Source organism: Hyla sarda, chromosome 2 (genome assembly GCF_029499605.1).
Source record: "Hyla sarda isolate aHylSar1 chromosome 2, aHylSar1.hap1, whole genome shotgun sequence".
Classification (NCBI taxonomy): domain Eukaryota; kingdom Metazoa; phylum Chordata; class Amphibia; order Anura; family Hylidae; genus Hyla; species Hyla sarda.
This window is the reverse complement of record NC_079190.1, coordinates 171,254,379-171,272,144: the sequence shown is the minus strand read 5'-3', so window position 1 is coordinate 171,272,144 and position 17,766 is coordinate 171,254,379. Positions and strand designations below refer to the sequence as shown.

At 42.2% G+C, this 17,766-nt stretch overlaps 1 protein-coding gene across 7 annotated transcripts in view; it reads right to left on the bottom strand.

The window, feature by feature from the left end:
* Nucleotides 1–17,766, bottom strand: part of MYO16 (myosin XVI) — a 483,589-nt gene that overhangs the window by 312,065 nt on the left and 153,758 nt on the right. For all 7 annotated transcript variants that reach the window (XM_056555738.1, XM_056555737.1, XM_056555733.1 and 4 more), the window contains exons 2-3: nt 14,220–14,483; nt 13,291–13,361 (exon numbers count right to left, since the gene is read on the bottom strand). In XM_056555738.1, the coding sequence (XP_056411713.1) occupies nt 13,291–13,361; nt 14,220–14,445 (297 nt within the window). In that variant the 5' untranslated portion in view covers nt 14,446–14,483. The remainder of the gene's footprint in view (nt 1–13,290; nt 13,362–14,219; nt 14,484–17,766) is intronic.

The window sequence follows — 17,766 nt, the reverse complement described above, 5'->3', positions numbered from 1 at the left end:
ACCATATTTGATACACAGCATAAAATAAAATAAAGTTGTTTTAGTTTTTTTTATCACACACACTCCTCTGTTAGCTCCAGAAACAATAAAAAAATGTAAACTCAAATTTTTCTGTGGTATCCCAGCAGATCTATCAGTAAAGACAAACTGTTTTATAACAGCCTTAGTCTATTCCTAGAATACAAATAGTTGTAAATGACAGCCCACGGTCTACTGATATGATTGTGACATTTTCTATATTAGTTGTCTAGCAGATTTTTTTTCCCTAAAAAGTGGGCATGGTTTTAAATTTTTTTCACTAACCAAGTGGTTTATGAAATTGCTGTGATTTTCACTTTTAACAGGGAGGTTAAATAAATGTACACCAACAAAAGAACTAAGGCTGGGTTCACACAACGGTTTGTCATTACTGTTCCCGTATACGGCTGGGAGGAGGGGTGGGCGGGGCTTAATCACGGCGCCCGCACTCAGCCGTATTCGGGAACCGTAGTTAATGTATGTCTATGAGCCAACCGAAGTGAACCGCAGCCTCCGATCGGCTGCTTTTTCGGCCGTATACGGTTTCCCAACCGCAGGCAAAAAACGTGGTCGACCACATTTTTGCCTGGGGTTGGGAAACCGCATACGGCTGAAAAAGCAGCCGACCGGAGGCTGCGGTTCACTCCGGTCGGCTCATGGACATACATTAACTACGGTTCCCTATACGGCTGAGTGCGGGCACCGGGATTAAGCCCCGCCCCCTCTCCTCCCAGCTGTATACGGGAACCGTAATTACAAACTGTAGTGTGAACCCAGCCTAATTATGTAAAATATCAAGTTTATTAAACATGTATCAAAATAGACATACATTTAAAAATAGACAGAAATATTAAAATATAGGCACTGAGGTTGACAAAAAACAGATGACTGGAGATGGTACAAGTGGCACATCAGTACATGGAATACAGGAGGGACATAAATCCAAAATAAAGAAGACAGCTCTCTTAAATGATACAATAAATCAGTCAGCATAAATGTGGACAGCACTCCACTATGTGGCGGAGAGAGCTATGTGTCTGCCATGCAAAGAATAATGGACACTGAAGACTGGAGCATAAGGAAAGGAAAAGCCAGCCAAGCAATAAAAAGACTGTCTGCCATGCAAGTTGCCACCTACCAGCTCCAACCCCAACGTACGTTGTGAGTCTAAACCTCATTACAGGTGGGTATATATATCCAACATCAGCCAATCAGCACATCACTCATATCAGATTAACAGCCTGTTCCTCCAATCATTGCGCAACAAGGTTCATATTCCAGCCCATAATAATGGTTACCTAACGTTAATCCTACCTATTGTATGTGTTCCACGACAGTGTGTGAAGTGTTAAGAGTGCACCCGTCACATCCAGATGTGACCGGAGCACTAGTATCCCTGTCAGGGCTAGGGCGTAGTACAGTGGGGCGGGGGGGGGACACACAGAGCGGTCATATGACCATATCACGTGACCGGGTAAGGGTCACGTGATGCACTGGCAACTCCATCAGAGAGCGGACCAAATCGTCTCCGTCCCAGGGTACTAAGGGAAACTGTGCTGCAGTTTAACCTATCATTGGGAGATTCACCCATAATGGGGCAGGTGCACCTGTGTGGAAAGTAATCCACATACCGGGAGGCCTCCTGGGAGTAGCTAATGGCAATCAATGTATATATATATATATATATATATATATATATATATATATATATATATATATATATATAAAGGACAGACAGACAAACAACAAAAAACACCCAGTGACATATAAGTGCAATAAATTAACCCCCTATGTGCTGTGACACAAACAAAACCACAACCCAAAGAGAAAAGATAAATATATTGAGAATGCGTATAAATGTGTGTAGGTGTAGAAAAGGGGAATAATGGATGAAAGTGTAAAAAGAATAGATGCAAAAAAGTGAGAAATGTAAGTATGGGGGCTAAAAAATGTGACATAAAATGTTTTAATATAAGGAAAAAAAACTAATGTGTACAAAGTAATGGTTGATGGTGCGATGTGATAAAAATGAGTGAATGGGATAAATGGGATAAATGTAGAGTGAATGACAAAAGTGTGACAATGAAAAAAAAATAAAGATGTGATCACAGTGAGTCAGTGAGTGAGCGGGAAAAGGAGTATATGGATAACGTATATGAATGCCGTAGGTGTATAATAGTTATACAGCAAAACATGCAAGAATATTGAAATATAATTTATTTAAAAAAATACTTTGTTGTAGATATGGAAACATAGAGAATAAGGTGAATGAGTGCTATGAACTAACCGTCTACTCATAGCAGCAAAATTGACAAGTGGGACAAGAGCCGTCATAAGAAATGGACAGTGGGGACCTAAAGTGCATGAGTGTAAAAAATAACAACACAGTGAAATAGGGGACCTAAAGTACATGGGTATATAAAAAATGGCCCCACTACTATGGTCACATAGAATAACGTGTGTAAATATTAAAAACATGACCATCAACTATTAGCAGCATAATTACAAGAATTACAGGCCAAATAGGAGCAAAGACTATGAATAAACATAAGAAACTAAAGTGTCTAAATACCACAGAATGGCCACATTGCTGAACTGGCAACAATTTAGGACATAAGAAGAAGTAGATCTGCCATAGCAGAAAGATAAGGTAAGAGGCCAGCAGACAGATAATAATATGGGGGCATGAACTGATGATGGCATTGGGCAGCATGCATGGCAGTATGGAGGTAAGATCATCAAGAAACAAACGAAAGAGGGAGAGACAGGTATAGTTCTTCAATAAGGGAACGGCTGATGAATCTAAAAACAAAAAAGGAAAAGACTAAATATCTGGCGCACACAGGCCGAGAGCTTATTTGGCACTTGGGTGACCACTACAGTTAGTTCAGATCAAGAGCTTTTAGAAACCTGAAAACTACACTGAGGAATCTACTACATAGATGCACAAAGGTCTGGTGGAATAGAGCCTCGCGGGAACAATACAAATCTAAAGGACTGATTCCCAGGCGTCAGAGGATTCAGACCTTCCCGGCATATGGCAGAGAAGACAGCACCTTTTTGCCACTATGGGAAGAAGTAAGTCATAATAGTTCCAAGACGTTTATTCAATTGATTCTCGATTGAAATACAAGAACTTTGGATTCCATTTCGGCGGAGATTGATACGAACAGTAAACAACTGCGCGATATGTTATCTCCTGGTGACAATGACTTATTCCGGAAAGAAATGGATGACCTATACACAGTGTGGGAAAAACAGATTCAAGAACAAAAAGCAAAGAAATTCCAGAGGGATGTATTAGACTTTCAGAATCAGTGAGTATACAAATGTAAATTTAACCCCTTAAGGACCAGGGTTTTTTCAATTTTTGCACTTTCATTTTTTCCTCCTTACCTTTAAAAAATCATAACTCTTTCAATTTTACACCTTAACCCCTTAAGGACCCAGGACTTACGGGGACGTCCCCGCTCCCTGGGCTTTAAGGACCCAGGACATCCTGGTACGTCCTGGCGTTTTCCGGTCCCTGCCGCGCGCTGGGCAGAGAACGGAAGCGGATGCCTGCTTAAATGCTTCAGCAGGCATCCAGGGCAAACTCAGAGGGGGGCCATGTAGGCCCCCCATGTCGGCGATCGTCGCAAATCGCATGGGAAATCGCCCCTGCGATCTGCGGCGATACCGGGCTGATCGGGTCTCTGGGACCCGACCGCCCGGTAATTTTGCATGATCCCGGTTGTCACAGACAGCCAGGGCCATGCCGAAGTATAGGAGCGAGGTGGCAAGCATGCCACCTCCTCCGATCCCCTGCGATCCGTCGGTTAGCTAACCGACCAATCGCAGGGGGGGGGGGGGGGCGGTTACTTCCTCCCGCCCTGCCCAGCCCCTGGAAGTCTGGAGAGGACGGGAGGAAGACCGGAGGACGCGGCGGGGGACGGGGGAGTGCTGGGGCCCGGCCCCGGTACTTACCTCGTCCCTGAAGACCCGGATCCCGGAAATAAAGACGACGGCGGCAGCGACGGGTAAGTTCCTCTTCAGCCGCGGTCAGGCCCTTTACAGCAATGCACGTCGCCGTAAAGCGACATGCATTTCTGTAATGGGACCCTGTATACTACAACTCCCAGCATGCCCAGACAGCCCTTGGCATCTGGGCATGCTGAGAGTTGCAGTTTTGCAACATCTGGAGGTCCACAGTTTGGAGACCACTGTGCCCTTCCAGATGTTGCAAAACTACACATCCTCAGCATGCCCTTACTGTCCAGGCATGCTGGGAGTTGTAGTTCTGTAACATCTGGACCTTCAGATGTTGCAGAACTACAACTCCCAGGATGCCTGGACAGTTTTGGCATACTGGGAGTTGTAGTTTTGCAACATCTGGAAGGGCACAGATTGGGAACCACTGTATTAGTGGTCTGCAAACTGTAGTCCTCCAGATGTTGCAAAACTACAACTCCTAGCATGCTGGGAGTTGTAGTTCGGCAACATCTGGCTCTAAAGATGTTGCCGAACTACTACTTCCAGCATGCCTGAGAATGTTTGGGAGTAGTGGTTTTGCAACAACTGGAGGCACACTGGTTGGGAAACATTGTCTGTTTCCTAACTCAGTGTTTCCCAACCCGTGTGCCTCCAGCTGTTGCAAAACTATAACTACCAGCATGCACTGATAGACTGTGCATGCTGGGAATTGTAGTTTTGCAACAGCTGGAGGTCCCCCCCCCTGTGAATGTACAGGGTACATTCACATGGGCAGGGGGCTTACAGTGAGTATCAGGCTGCAAGTTTGCGATGCAGCAAGTTTTGCGCGGCAGCTCGAACTCGCAGCGGGAACCTCGCTTTAATCCCCTGCCCGTGTGACTGTACCCTAAAAACACTACACTAACACAAAATAAAATAAAAAGTAAAAAACACTACATATACACATACCCCTACACAGCCCCCCACCCCAATAAAAATGAAAAACGTCTGGTACGCCACTGTTTCCAAAATGGAGCCTCCAGCTGTTGCAAAACAATAACTCCCAGTATTGCCGGACAGCCGTTGACTGTCCAAGCATGCTGGGAATTTTGCAACAGCTGGAGGCACACGGGTTGGGAATCACTGGCGTAGAATATCCCTATGTCCACCCCTATGCAAATCCCTAATTCAGGCCTCAAATGCGCATGGCACTCTCACTTTGTAGCCCTGTCGTATTTCAAGGCAACAGTTTAGGGTATCACCGTACTCGGGAGAAATTGCCAAACAAATTTTGGGGGGCTTTTTCTCCTTTAACCCCTTATGAAAAGGTGAAGTTGGGGTCCACACCAGCATGTTAGTGTAAAAAAATAATTTTTTTACACTAACATGCTGGTGTTGTCCTATACTTTTCATTTCGACAAGAGGTAAAAGTAAAAAAAGCCCCTCCCCCCAAAATTTGTAATGCAATTTCTCCCGACTACAGAGATACCCCATTTGTGGGCGCAAAGTGTTCTGGGGGCGCACAACAAGGCAGAGAAGGAAGAGTGCGCCATGTACATTTGAGGTGATTTGCACAGGGGTGGCTGATTGTTACAGCGGTTTTGACAAACGCAAAAAAAACAAAACCCCACATGTGACCCCATTTCGGAAACTACACCCCTCACGGAATGTAATGAGGGGTGCAGTGAGAATTTACCCCCACTGGTGTCTGACAGATCTTTGGAACAGTGGGCTGTGCAAATTAAAAGTTTCGTACAGCCCACTGTTCCAAAGATCTGACAGACACCAGTGGGGGGTAAATGCTCACTGTACCCCTTGTTACGTTCCTCAAGGGGTCTAGTTTCCAAAATGGTATGCCATGTTGGGGTTATTTTGCTGTTCTGGCACTATAGGGGCTTCCTAAAAGCGACTTGCGCCCAAGCAAAATTTGCTCTCAAAAAGCCAAATATGACTCCTTTTCTTCCGAGCATTGTAGTTCGCCCGTAGTGCTCTTCAGGTCAACTTATGGGGCACCTCCATACTCAGAAGAGATGGGGTTACAAATTTTGGGGGGGTATTTTCTGCTATTAACCCTTGCAAAAATTTGAAATTTGGGGGAAACACACATTTTAGTGAAACATTTTTTTTTTTTTACATATGCAAAAGTCGTGAAACACCTGTGGGGTATTAAGGCTCACTTTATTCCTTGTTACGTTCCTCAAGGGGTCTAGTTTCCAAAATGGTATGCCATGTGTTTTTTTTTTGCTCTTCTGGCACCATAGGGGATTCCTAAATGCAACATTCCCCCCAAAAACCATTTCAGAAAAACGTACTCTCCAAAATCCCCTTGTTGCTCCTTCGCTTCTGAGCCCTCTACTGCGCCCGCTGAACACTTTACATAGACATATGAGATATGTGCTTACTCGAGAGAAATTGGGCTACAAATATAAGCATACATTTTCTCCTTTTACCCCTTGTAAAAATTCAAAAATTGGGTCTACAAGAACATGCGAGTGTAAAAAATGAAGATTGTGAATTTTCTCCTTCACTTTGCTGCTATTCTTGTGAAACACCTAAAGGGTTAAAACACTTACTGAATGTCATTTTGAATACTTTGGGGGGTGCAGTTTTTATAATGGGGTCATTTATGGGGTATTTCCAAGATGAAGACCCTTCAAATCCACTTCAAACCTGAACTGGTCCCTGAAAAATTGTGAGTTTGGAAATTTAGTGAAAAATTGGAAAATTGCTGCTGAACTTTGAAGCCCTCTGGTGTCTTCCAAAAGTAAAAACACGTCAATTTTATGATGCAAACATAAAGTGGACATATTGTATATGTGAATTAAAAAAAATTTGGGGAGGAATATCCATTTTCCTTACAAGCAGAGAGCTTCAAAGTTAGAAAAATGCTAAATTTTCAAATTTTTCATAAAATTTTGGGATTTTTCACCAAGAAAGGATGCAAGATAGCACAAAATTTTACCACTATGTTCAAGTAGAATATGTCACGAAAAAACAGTCTCGGAATCAGAATGATAAGTAAAAGCATTCCAGAGTTATTAATGTTTAAATTGACAGTGGTCAGATGTGCAAAAAATGGCCGGGTCCTAAGGTGTAAAATGGCTGGGTCCTTAAGGGGTTAAAATCCATATGATGGCTAATTGTTTGCACCACCAATTCTAATTTGTAATGACATCAGTCATTTTACCCAAAAATCTATGACGAAGCGAAAAAAAAATCATTGTGCGACAAAATTGAAGAAAAAACACAATTTTGTAATTTTTGGGGGCTTCTGTTTCTACGCAGTACATTTTTTGGTAAAAATGACACCTTATCTTTATTCTGTAGGTCCATACGATTAAAATGATACCCTACTTATATAGGTTTGATTTTGTCGTACTTCTGGAAAAAATCATAACTACATGCAGGAAAATTTATACGCTTAATATTGTCATCTTCTGACACCTATAACTTTTTTTTAAATGGTCAAAGGGAGGTGATTAGGGAAGGGGTTAAATGATCTTTATTCCCTTTTTTTTACTTTGTTTGCAATGTTATAGGGGGCTTTACACTATACAGGGGGCTATGCACATACTGATCTTTTACACTGATCAATTGTTTCTCATAGGAAACTATTGATCAATGATTCTGCCGCTTGACTGTGCATGCCTGGATCTCAGGCACTGAGCAGTCATACCGCGATCGGACACCAGGAGGCAAGGTAAGGGGACCCTCCTCGTGTCCTACAGCTGTTTGGGATGCTGAAATATCACCACGGCAATCCCGAACAGCCTCCTGAGCTAACCTGCATTAGTTTACCTTCATTATAGATGCGGCAATCAACTTTGAATGCCGCGTTTAAAGGGTTAATAGCACGCTGCACTGCGATCAGTGCCGCGCGCTATTAGCCACAGGTCCCGGCCGTGGCCCCACGTTACTGAAAGGGAAGGGACCCAGGACGTACAGGTATGCCCTTGGTCCTTAACAGGTTAACAATCCTACCGATAGAACCCGCAGTATGTCTATTCAGCCGGGATATCCCAGGAAGTAATGTCAGACACATCATCAGTGTCGTCTCATTTCTCCCATTGCAGATATCAGAGAAACAACTAAGACTCATATCGAGGACCCACCACAAGGAGGAGAATTGACAGAGCAAATTCACAGGATGCTCAGACAGGATTATCCAAGGTAATTAACCTGTCTAATCATATTTTTACTGATGAACAACTGCACATTCTTAATTGGGGTTTATCTTTTTCCTCCAGCGTGGATGCTTTTGAGGTTCTTAAAGGGGTACTTCGCCCCTAGACATCTTATCCCCTATCCAAAGGATAGGGGATAAGATGTGAGATCACCGGGGTCCCACTGCTGGGGACCCCTGGGATCTCCGCTGCGGCACCCCGCTATAATTACTGCACAGAGCACACTCACTCTGTGCGTAATGACAGGGGCCGGAGCATCGTAACATCACGGCTCCGCCTCTCGTGACATCACGAACCACCCGCTCAATGCAAGTCTATGGGAGGGGGTGTGGTGGCGTTACAATGCTCCGGTCCCTGTCATTACGCACAGAGCGAGTGTGCTCTGTGCAGTAATGATAGCAGGGTGCCACAGCGGAGATCCTGGGGGTCCCCAGCAACAGGACCCCGGCGATAAGAGGATAAGATGTCTAGGGGCGGAGTACCCATTTAAGGATACACAACTTTTTGTTAGAAAACTTATTTTCAAAAATATTTATCATAATTGCTCATTTTTTTGTTTTGCATGTGAGGAAACCCTAGCTCTACAAGCACTTGAAGAGTTGTCGGAGGAACAGAACACATCTAACACCGGTTGGTTTCCCAGCAAATTTAAATGCACGTTCACGTAAGTCCCCCCATTATCACTGTCGTCTAATATTGATATTTTTGTTCAGGTTATATCAAGGGAGATAGAACAATTGTCACCTATTCGGAATTTTGATAATTGCTCATATTCTGATTAATCAGCCATTGAACAACTTCAAGCAAATTCTGAAATTTTGATTAAGCCCTCAGACAAAGGGAGAAATGTTGTTTTGTGGCCCCTTGATCTTTATGAAAAAGAGGCCTATAGACAGTGACTTTCAATCCTTTAAATACATTTAGGGGGGAACTTTTGTGTATATTACTACAGGCTACCACCAAAGGTGTTATACCTTCCAAACAACAGACATATCTGATAATTGACAACCCCACGATTGCTACTTTATACCTATTTCCCAAAGTACATGAACAAGCTGCAACTCCTCCAGGTAGGCCTATTGTGTCTGGGCGTAACAATATGTGTGAGCCCATTTGTAAACTAATTGTTCATGTTCTTAGAGCCCTGGTGGAGATCATGTTCTTAGAGCCCTGGTGGAGACTCTGCCATCCTACATCAAAGACACCACTGACGCCCTATGAACATTGGAAGATATCCAATTAGATGACATGTGGATTGTGACAAGCAATATGGAGTCCTTGTATACATCTATCCGTCACCATGATAGAGTTTTGGCCATAGGTGATTTCCTGAGGATGTCCGGAATTGACAGAGATATAGGTGAGTTTGTGCGTGAACTCCTCAATTTTGCCCTGACTCAAAACGTCTTTTTATTTAAAGAAGTAGATTATTTACAAATGCAGGGAACCTCGATGGGCACGGCATGTGCGCCATTGTATTCAAATCTATTTTTAGGGGCATGGGAAAGATCTATATTCCTAACAGATCTCCCTCCTGGTATTGAGAAAGTACAGATGTGGGCTTGGTAAATTGACTATGTCATTTTTGTTTGGAAGGGATCGCTGGAGGAGTTGCAGACATTCATGACAACGTTGAATACAAATGACCAGAACATTACACTCACTTATAAAGCAGGAAGAAAACATATGGACTTTCAGGACATCTCATTCAATGTTGATGAACAGGGGTACGTACAGTCTAACCTCTTCCGCAAACCCACTGCTACCAATTCTTTATTACATGCCCAATCATCACATCCCCAAAACCTCATCAAGGGTATCCTCGTTGGTCAATTTCTAAGACTTAAACATATCTGTTCAATAGATGATGCATTTGAGAACCATGCTATTGAACTATGGAACAGATTCTCTGAAAGGGGTTACAAAGAAAGTTGGATCCGCCAGGCATATCTGAGGGCCAAACACACCAGCAGGAGAAGACTTCTGCAACCCAGGATGAGAAGTACTAAGGATGACCAGGTAAGATTCATCTCTTCTTACCATGCACAGGTTCCCCAAGTTAAAGAGATTTTGTCTAAATATTTGAACATCTTATTGGCCGATCCGGTACTAAGATTGTATCTTCCCAAACAACCATCCATTACATTTAGGAGGAGTGCCAACCTTAGGGAACTGTTGGTGCATAGCTACCATAAAGTCAAAAAACCCACAAATCCATTGGGATCAGGGATATCAAAATGGGGCTGTCACCCCTGTGGGAAATGTGTAGCTTGTCCCAATGTTTGTTCTGACCCCCCCCCCCCCTTTACGAATTTTGATGGAACACGTTCCTTTGATATCAGACATACTATCTCATGTAACACGATGGGGGTTATATACCATGCTACCTGCCCAAGTGGTCTTGTTTATGTAGGCATGACCACCCGTGAATTAAAGAAAAGAACAAGAGAGCATGTCCTGGGAATTCTAGCGGCCAGGGATGAAGCCGACCACGGTTCCCCGACATTTTAAGACTTACCATGGGAGTGATCCAAGTGACCTACAGGCGAGGGGCATTGGCCGCATTTTTGGGGGCATTAGGGGAGGCAACTGGAAAATCAAACTTGCAGAACTCGAAACCAAGTGGATCTACAGATTTAAAACTCTACAACCAAATGGGATAAATGATCATGCCAGCTTTGTGCCCTTCATCTAAATATGAGATTAGATCTTTGATATATCTCCCCTTCTTTACACTTAGGTTTTTCCCATTCGCTCTTGATCGTGTGTTTATTCCCCTCCTTAGGGTGGGTGTTTTGTTTTTACTATTTGTGTGTTTTTAATGCTCACCTTTTACTTCTGTTTTTTTTTGTTTTTAGATTCATCAGCCGTTCCCATATTGAAGAACAATACCTGTCTCCCCCTCTTTTGTTTGTTTCTTGATGATCTTACCTCCATACTGCCATGCATGCTGCCCAATGCCATCATCAGTTCATGCCCCCATATTATTATCTGTCTGCTGGCCTCTTACCTTATCTTTCTGCTATGGCAGATCTACTTCTTCTTATGTCCTAAATTGTTGCCAGTTCAGCAATGTGGTCATTCTGTGGTATTTAGACACTTTAGTTTCTTATGTTTATTCATAGTCTTTGCTCCTATTTGGCCTGTAATTCTTGTAATTATGCTGCTAATAGTTGATGGTCATGTTTTTAATATTCACACACTTCATTCTATGTGACCATAGTAGTGGGGCCATTTTTTATATACCCATGTACTTTAGGTCCCCTATTTCACTGTGTTGTTATTTTTTACACTCATGCACTTTAGGTCCCCGCTGTCCATTTCTTATGAGGGCTCTAGTCCCACTTGTCAATTTTGCTGCTATCAGTAGACGGTTAGTTTATAGCACTCATTCACCTTATTCTCTATGTTTCCATATCTACAACAAAGTATTTTTTAAATAAATTGTATTGCAATATTTTTGCATGTTTTGCTGTATAGCTATTATACCTATTATACACCTACAGCATTCATATACGTTATCCATATACTCCTTTTCACGCTCACTCACTGACTCTGTGATCACATGTTTATTTTTTTCATTGTCACACTTTTGTCATTCACTCTACATTTATCCCATTTACTAATTTTTATCACATTGCACTATATCACTTACACAATCAACCATTACTTTGTACACATTAATTTTTTCCCCTATATTAAATTTTTTGTCACATTTTTTAGCCCCCATTCTTACATTTCTCCCATTTGCATCTATTCTTTTTCACTTTCATCCATTATTCCCCTTTTCTACACTTACACACATTTATACGCATTCTCAATATATTTATCTTTTCTCTTTGGGTTGTGGTTTTGTTTGTGTCACAGCACATAGGGGATTAATTTGTTGCACTTATATGTCACTGGGTGTTTTTTGTTGTTTGTCTGTCTGTCCTGTTTTTATATATACATTGATTGCCATTGCTACTCCCAGGAGGCCTGCCGGTATGTGGATTACTTTCCACACAGGTGCACCTGCCCCATTATGGGTGAATCTCCCAATGATAGGTTAAACTGCAGCACAGTTTCCCTTATTACCCTGGGACGGAGCCAATTTTGCCCTGCCCCGCTCTCTGGCGGAGTTGCCAGCGCATCACATGACCCTTACCCAGTCACGTGATTTGGTCATATGACCGCTCCGTGCATCCCCCGCCCCACTGCACTATGCCCTTTCCCTGACAGGGGTACTAGTGCTCCGGTCACATCTGGATGTGACGGGTGCACTCTTAACACTTCACACACCGTCGTGGAACACATACAATAGGTAGGATTAACGTTAGGTAACCATTATTATGGGCTGGGATATGAACCTTGTTGCGCAATGATTGGAGGAACAGGCTGTTAATCTGATATGAGTGATGTGCTGATTGGCTGATGTTGGATATATATACCCACCTGTAATGGGGTTTAGACTCGCCCCCTGATGAAGCACAACGCAAAATGTACGTTGGGGTTGGAGCTGGTAGGTGGCAACTTGCATGGCAGGCAGTCTTTTTATTGCTTGGCTGGCTTTTCCTTTCCTTATGCTCCAGTCTTCAGTGTCCATTATTCTTTGCATGGCAGACACATAGCTCTCTCCGCCACATAGTGGAGTGCTGTCCACATTTATGCTGACTGATTTATTGTATCATTTAAGAGAGTTGTCTTCTTTATTTTGGATTTATGTCCCTCCTGTATTCCATGTACTGATGTGCCACTTGTACCATCTCCAGTCATCTGTTTTTTGTCAACCTCAGTGCCTTTATTTTAATATTTCTGTCTATTTTCTAAATGTATGTCTATTTTGATACATGTTTAATAAAATTTATATTTGACATCATTGGTTCTTTTGTTGGTATACATTGTTTGAGTGAACCAATTATGGCATCATAGCCAGTACTTGGTTGGTGGTATAATATGAGGTTAAATAAATGAAAACCGCCAATGTTTCACAACATGAATGAACTCGTTAATACATGAGGGGAAAAATTTGTATCAGAATCACTATAAAAAAGGTAGAAAAGATAGAAAAATCATAAATTAAGTAAGTTATTAAGTAAGATAAGCTATTATTATGTAAATTGGACTGCATACACAGTAGTTTAGGTCTTATACTTACCAGATGAAGCAGGCATCCCCCTGAAGTGATATGCGTTTGTGGATTGGCTCCATCCTTTAATAGCTGCAAAACTGTTAGAAATGAATGAAAATGCTCATTATAATTATTATTTATTATTATTATACAAAATAATATGCTTATTGTAAAATATTGGTGCATGAGCTAAAGGTATCAGAATCAGTAGAGTGCCTACGTCATTTGGACAAGACAGATTTTTCTGCTTTAAATCTAGACCTTAAAGCTTTCATCCACTGACAACAAGCAGAGATTTAAACATGGTGAATTGAAACATGAACTGTTTTAGAATAAGCTTTGTTTACATTAGTCAAAACCTCTTTAGGAAACAATCTGCACTGTATAATTCAGTTTACTTTGGGATATGAATTCCGACTGGCTATACAAGTCATAATGTGATCCTCCATCTCAGTAATATAAAGACATCTTAACTAGTTCTAGAGTTCAAGGATCTAATATCTGCACCACTGTAAATATTTTTTTAGGGATTCAGGGGGCACTTAACCTGGGGCTTGAACCGCACAACTTATATGTCACAGAAACACAGTTGTATTTCTTCTTATTACATTGTAACTAGAGATGAGCGAACTTACAGTAAATTCGATTCGTCACGAACTTCTCGGCTCGGCAGTTGATGACTTTTCCTGCATAAATTAGCTCAGCCTTCAGGTGCTCCGGTGGGCTGGAAAAGGTGGATACACTCCTAGGAAAGAGTCTCCTAGGACTGTATCCACCTTTTCCAGCCCACAGGAGCACCTGAAAGCTGAACTAATTCATGCAGGAAAAGTCATCAACTGCCGAGCCGAGAAGTTCATGACGAATCGAATTTACTGTAAGTTCGCTCATCTCTAATTGTAACAATGGCTGTGCAGCATTCATTGCATCAATGTACAACTCATTAAGCATAATTTTACCTTCTTTGTCATCATGGTGGATTATTGCATCTTGTATTTTGTCAGAAAGCTGAAAATTAACCTTATAATTTTTTCTCTGTTTGCTTTTTCTTCTATAGGCCTCTTGTTTTTGTAAAGCCTTTTCACGCTCATAATAGGCCTTAATCTGTTCACAGCGCATACGTCTCACCAAACGCTGGCGCTGACCCAAAGGAAGAGACTCCAGCAAGCATTGGTCAATTTCCATGTCATGTGATCGAAAAACATTACATAGCTGGAAACAGCCTACAAGAGAAATAGTGAACGGGAGAATTATCAGGAGGTCCACTCATTTATCATATTTTAATTTATAGTTAAAGGTGGAAAAAAAAAATTTTTCAAATCAACTGATGCCAGATTTGTAAATTACTTCTATAAAAAAATATTAATCCTTCTAGTTCTTATTAGCTGCTGCATGCTCCAGAGGAAGTTAAGTTAGTTTAGTTTCAGTCTGACCACAGTGCTCTCTGCTGCAACATCTGTCCATATCAGGAACTGTCCAGAGCAGGAGAGGTTTGCTATGGGGATTTGCTCCGACTCTGGACAGTTCCTGACATGGACAGAGGTGTCAGCAGAGAGCACTGTGGTCGGACAGAAAAGAACAACTTAAAGTCCTTTGTAGTATACAGCAGCTGATAAGTATTGGAAGGAATAAGATTTTTTAATAGAAGTAATTTACAAATATGTTAAATATTTTGGAGCCAGTTTATATGAAAAAAAAATTGTTTTACATCTGAGTACCCCTTTAAAGACTATGGACACCTTAGAGTGCAATTTTTTTTTTATTAGATTTGATTTAAAGAACATTTTCCCTTAAAAATTCTAATTAGTTTCTCTTTTGCAGCAGGCATATTTTCATGTATAGTTCAGGTTGCTCTGTCTAATCCAGGCTAAAATACATCAGACTTGTTAGGGGACGGCTTAGTCTCTAGAGCAGTTAATAGCTGATTGAAAGTAAGAAAACAATATACTGACAGTATACCCCAGGAGCTTTAAGTTATTCCTCTGAGAAGAGGCTACCCATGGAATCACCACCTTGACCCACAGAAGCCCAGTAATATATCACTGTAAAAAAATATAGTGACAATACACCACCATCTTCATTACAGAAATATGAGTTATTGGAGACATATTAATAAATATATATCTTCTGCTTTCATTCTTCCCACAAATTACAGCTTCCCTACCTTATAAAAGTAGCCCCTACTTAGGGAATGAGAAGGACCCTTACTCAATGTTTTTGGACAATGGCTTCCACCTAGGTAAATCAGTTCTGCCAGAAAATGTCATTCATTAAAGGGGTACTCCACCCCTGGCATCTTATCCCCTATCCAAAGGATAGGGGATAAGATGTCAGATCACCGTGGTCCCACTGCTGGGGAGCCCTGGGATCGCCGCTGCGGCACTGCGCTATCTTTACTGCACAGAGCGAGTTCGCTCTGCCCGTAATGACAGGCGATACAGGGGACGGAGCAGCGTGACGTCATGGCTCCGCCACTCGTGACATCACGTCCCGTCCCCTTAATGCAAGTCTATGGCAGGGGGCGTGACGACCGCCACGCCCCCTCCCATACACTGGTATTGACGGTGGCGGGGCGTGATGTCATGAGGGGCGGAGCCATGACGTCACGCTGCTCCGTCCCCTGTATCACCTGTCATTACGGGCAGAGCGAACTCGCTCTGTGCAGTAATGATAGCGGGGTGCTGCAGCAGCGATCCCCGGGGTCCCCAGCAGCGGGACCCCGGCGACCTGACATCTTATCCCCTATCCTTTGGATAGGGGATAAGATGTCTAGGGGCAGAGTATCCCTTTAAAAAGAAATTCCCTTTTTTGTATTGATCTTCATGACTAGTCACATGCATCATCCATTCTTTTAATACACTGGCATAATTGTATATTGAATCTACAGTATGCTTCCATTACAGTGAGAATAACATGCTGCTCCATCTATTTTTCCTGACTTGGCACCCACCTATTCATTCTCAGTTACTGTGGTGCCCAGAGAACATTGGCAGTATGTATACAGAATTGCCTTGTAGGCCTTTATGACTATGGTAGAGTATATTGGATGTAACACTATGAAAAAGAATTAGTTGTCTAGCAGTGTTAGTATTGTATCCTGCGAGCCCCCTGTGTGTTTAGTTGCATTTACATGCTTTTTATATTTACTATACTAATAAATCTCACATGGGTTAAAAAGGAAAATTGAGTAAATCTTTGCTTATAATTGATAAAACAGATTCTCTAAGCATATACTAAATTTTTCCACGCTTCATAGGGCTTGAGAAGATTTCATAATAGACTGCGGGGCTCTCTGGGTAATACCTTTGCAGGATAGCATACCATCTTTAAACCCTAATCATGCATGTAATACGGATATGTATACAGTGGTCCCTCAAGTTACAACATTAATTGGTTCTCGGACAACCATTGTATGTTGAGACCATTGTATGTTGAGACCAGAACTCTATGGAAACCTGGTAATTGGTTCTAAAGGCACCAAAATGTCATCCAAAAATAGGAAAATGTGAGAATTAAAGAAAAAAAAGTAGATAACTAATATAGATAAAGCAAGTCCTTACATATAAAAGTAAGAAAGATCTGCTGGGAGCTGTAAATCACTGTCAATGTCAGTGTTTCCCAAGCAGGGAGCCTACAGCTGTTGCAAAACTACAACTCCCAGCATGCCCGGACAGGCAGAGGCTGTCCGGGCATGCTGGGAGTTGTAGTTTTGCAACAGCTGAGGGCACCCTACTTGGGAAACACTGGTCTATGTAGAGGACAGGAGCTTCTTCGGGGTCCTGTACAGTAGACACAGTGTCGTAAAAAAGTAATGGAGTCGCCCTCACCTGGTGTACAAAGGAGCAGCTAACCCTGGTACAGGTAAAGTGTACAGAACATGTAATACCTCCCTGTACTGTAGGGGTTTCTACCAGACATCAGTCAGTGCATACGCTTCAGTAATACAGGTAAAGAGTACAGAACATGTAATACTTCCCTGTTACAGTGAGAGGGGGTGCTACCAGACACCAGTCAGTGCATACGCTTCAGTAATACAGGTAAAGAGTACAGAACATGTAATACCTCCCTGTACTGTAGGGGGCGCTACCAGACACCAGTCAGCGCCTGCACTTCAGTAATACAGGTAAAGAGTAGTGCAGAACATGTAATACCTCCCTGTACTGTAGGGGGCGCTACCAGACATCAGTCAGTGCATATGCTTCAGTAATACAGGGGTTTTACCAGCGAATGCCCATTCTGATTGGTCGGTTCTTCCAGTCACTGACACGTTTCACAGATCTGGACTGTCTGTAGCATTGTATGTTGAGTCTGGTTTCAACTTACGATGGTCCAGAAAAGACCATTGTATGTTGAAACTATTATATGTTGAGGCCATTGTAAGTTGAGGGATCACTGTATAGTACAGTATTTTGTTGAGATAACCTTCTTCTATGTGCTTTACTGAACATTATAGAACAGCTGAAACAGAAATAAGTAAATTTTTTTTCCCAAATGAGGCAAATTTAC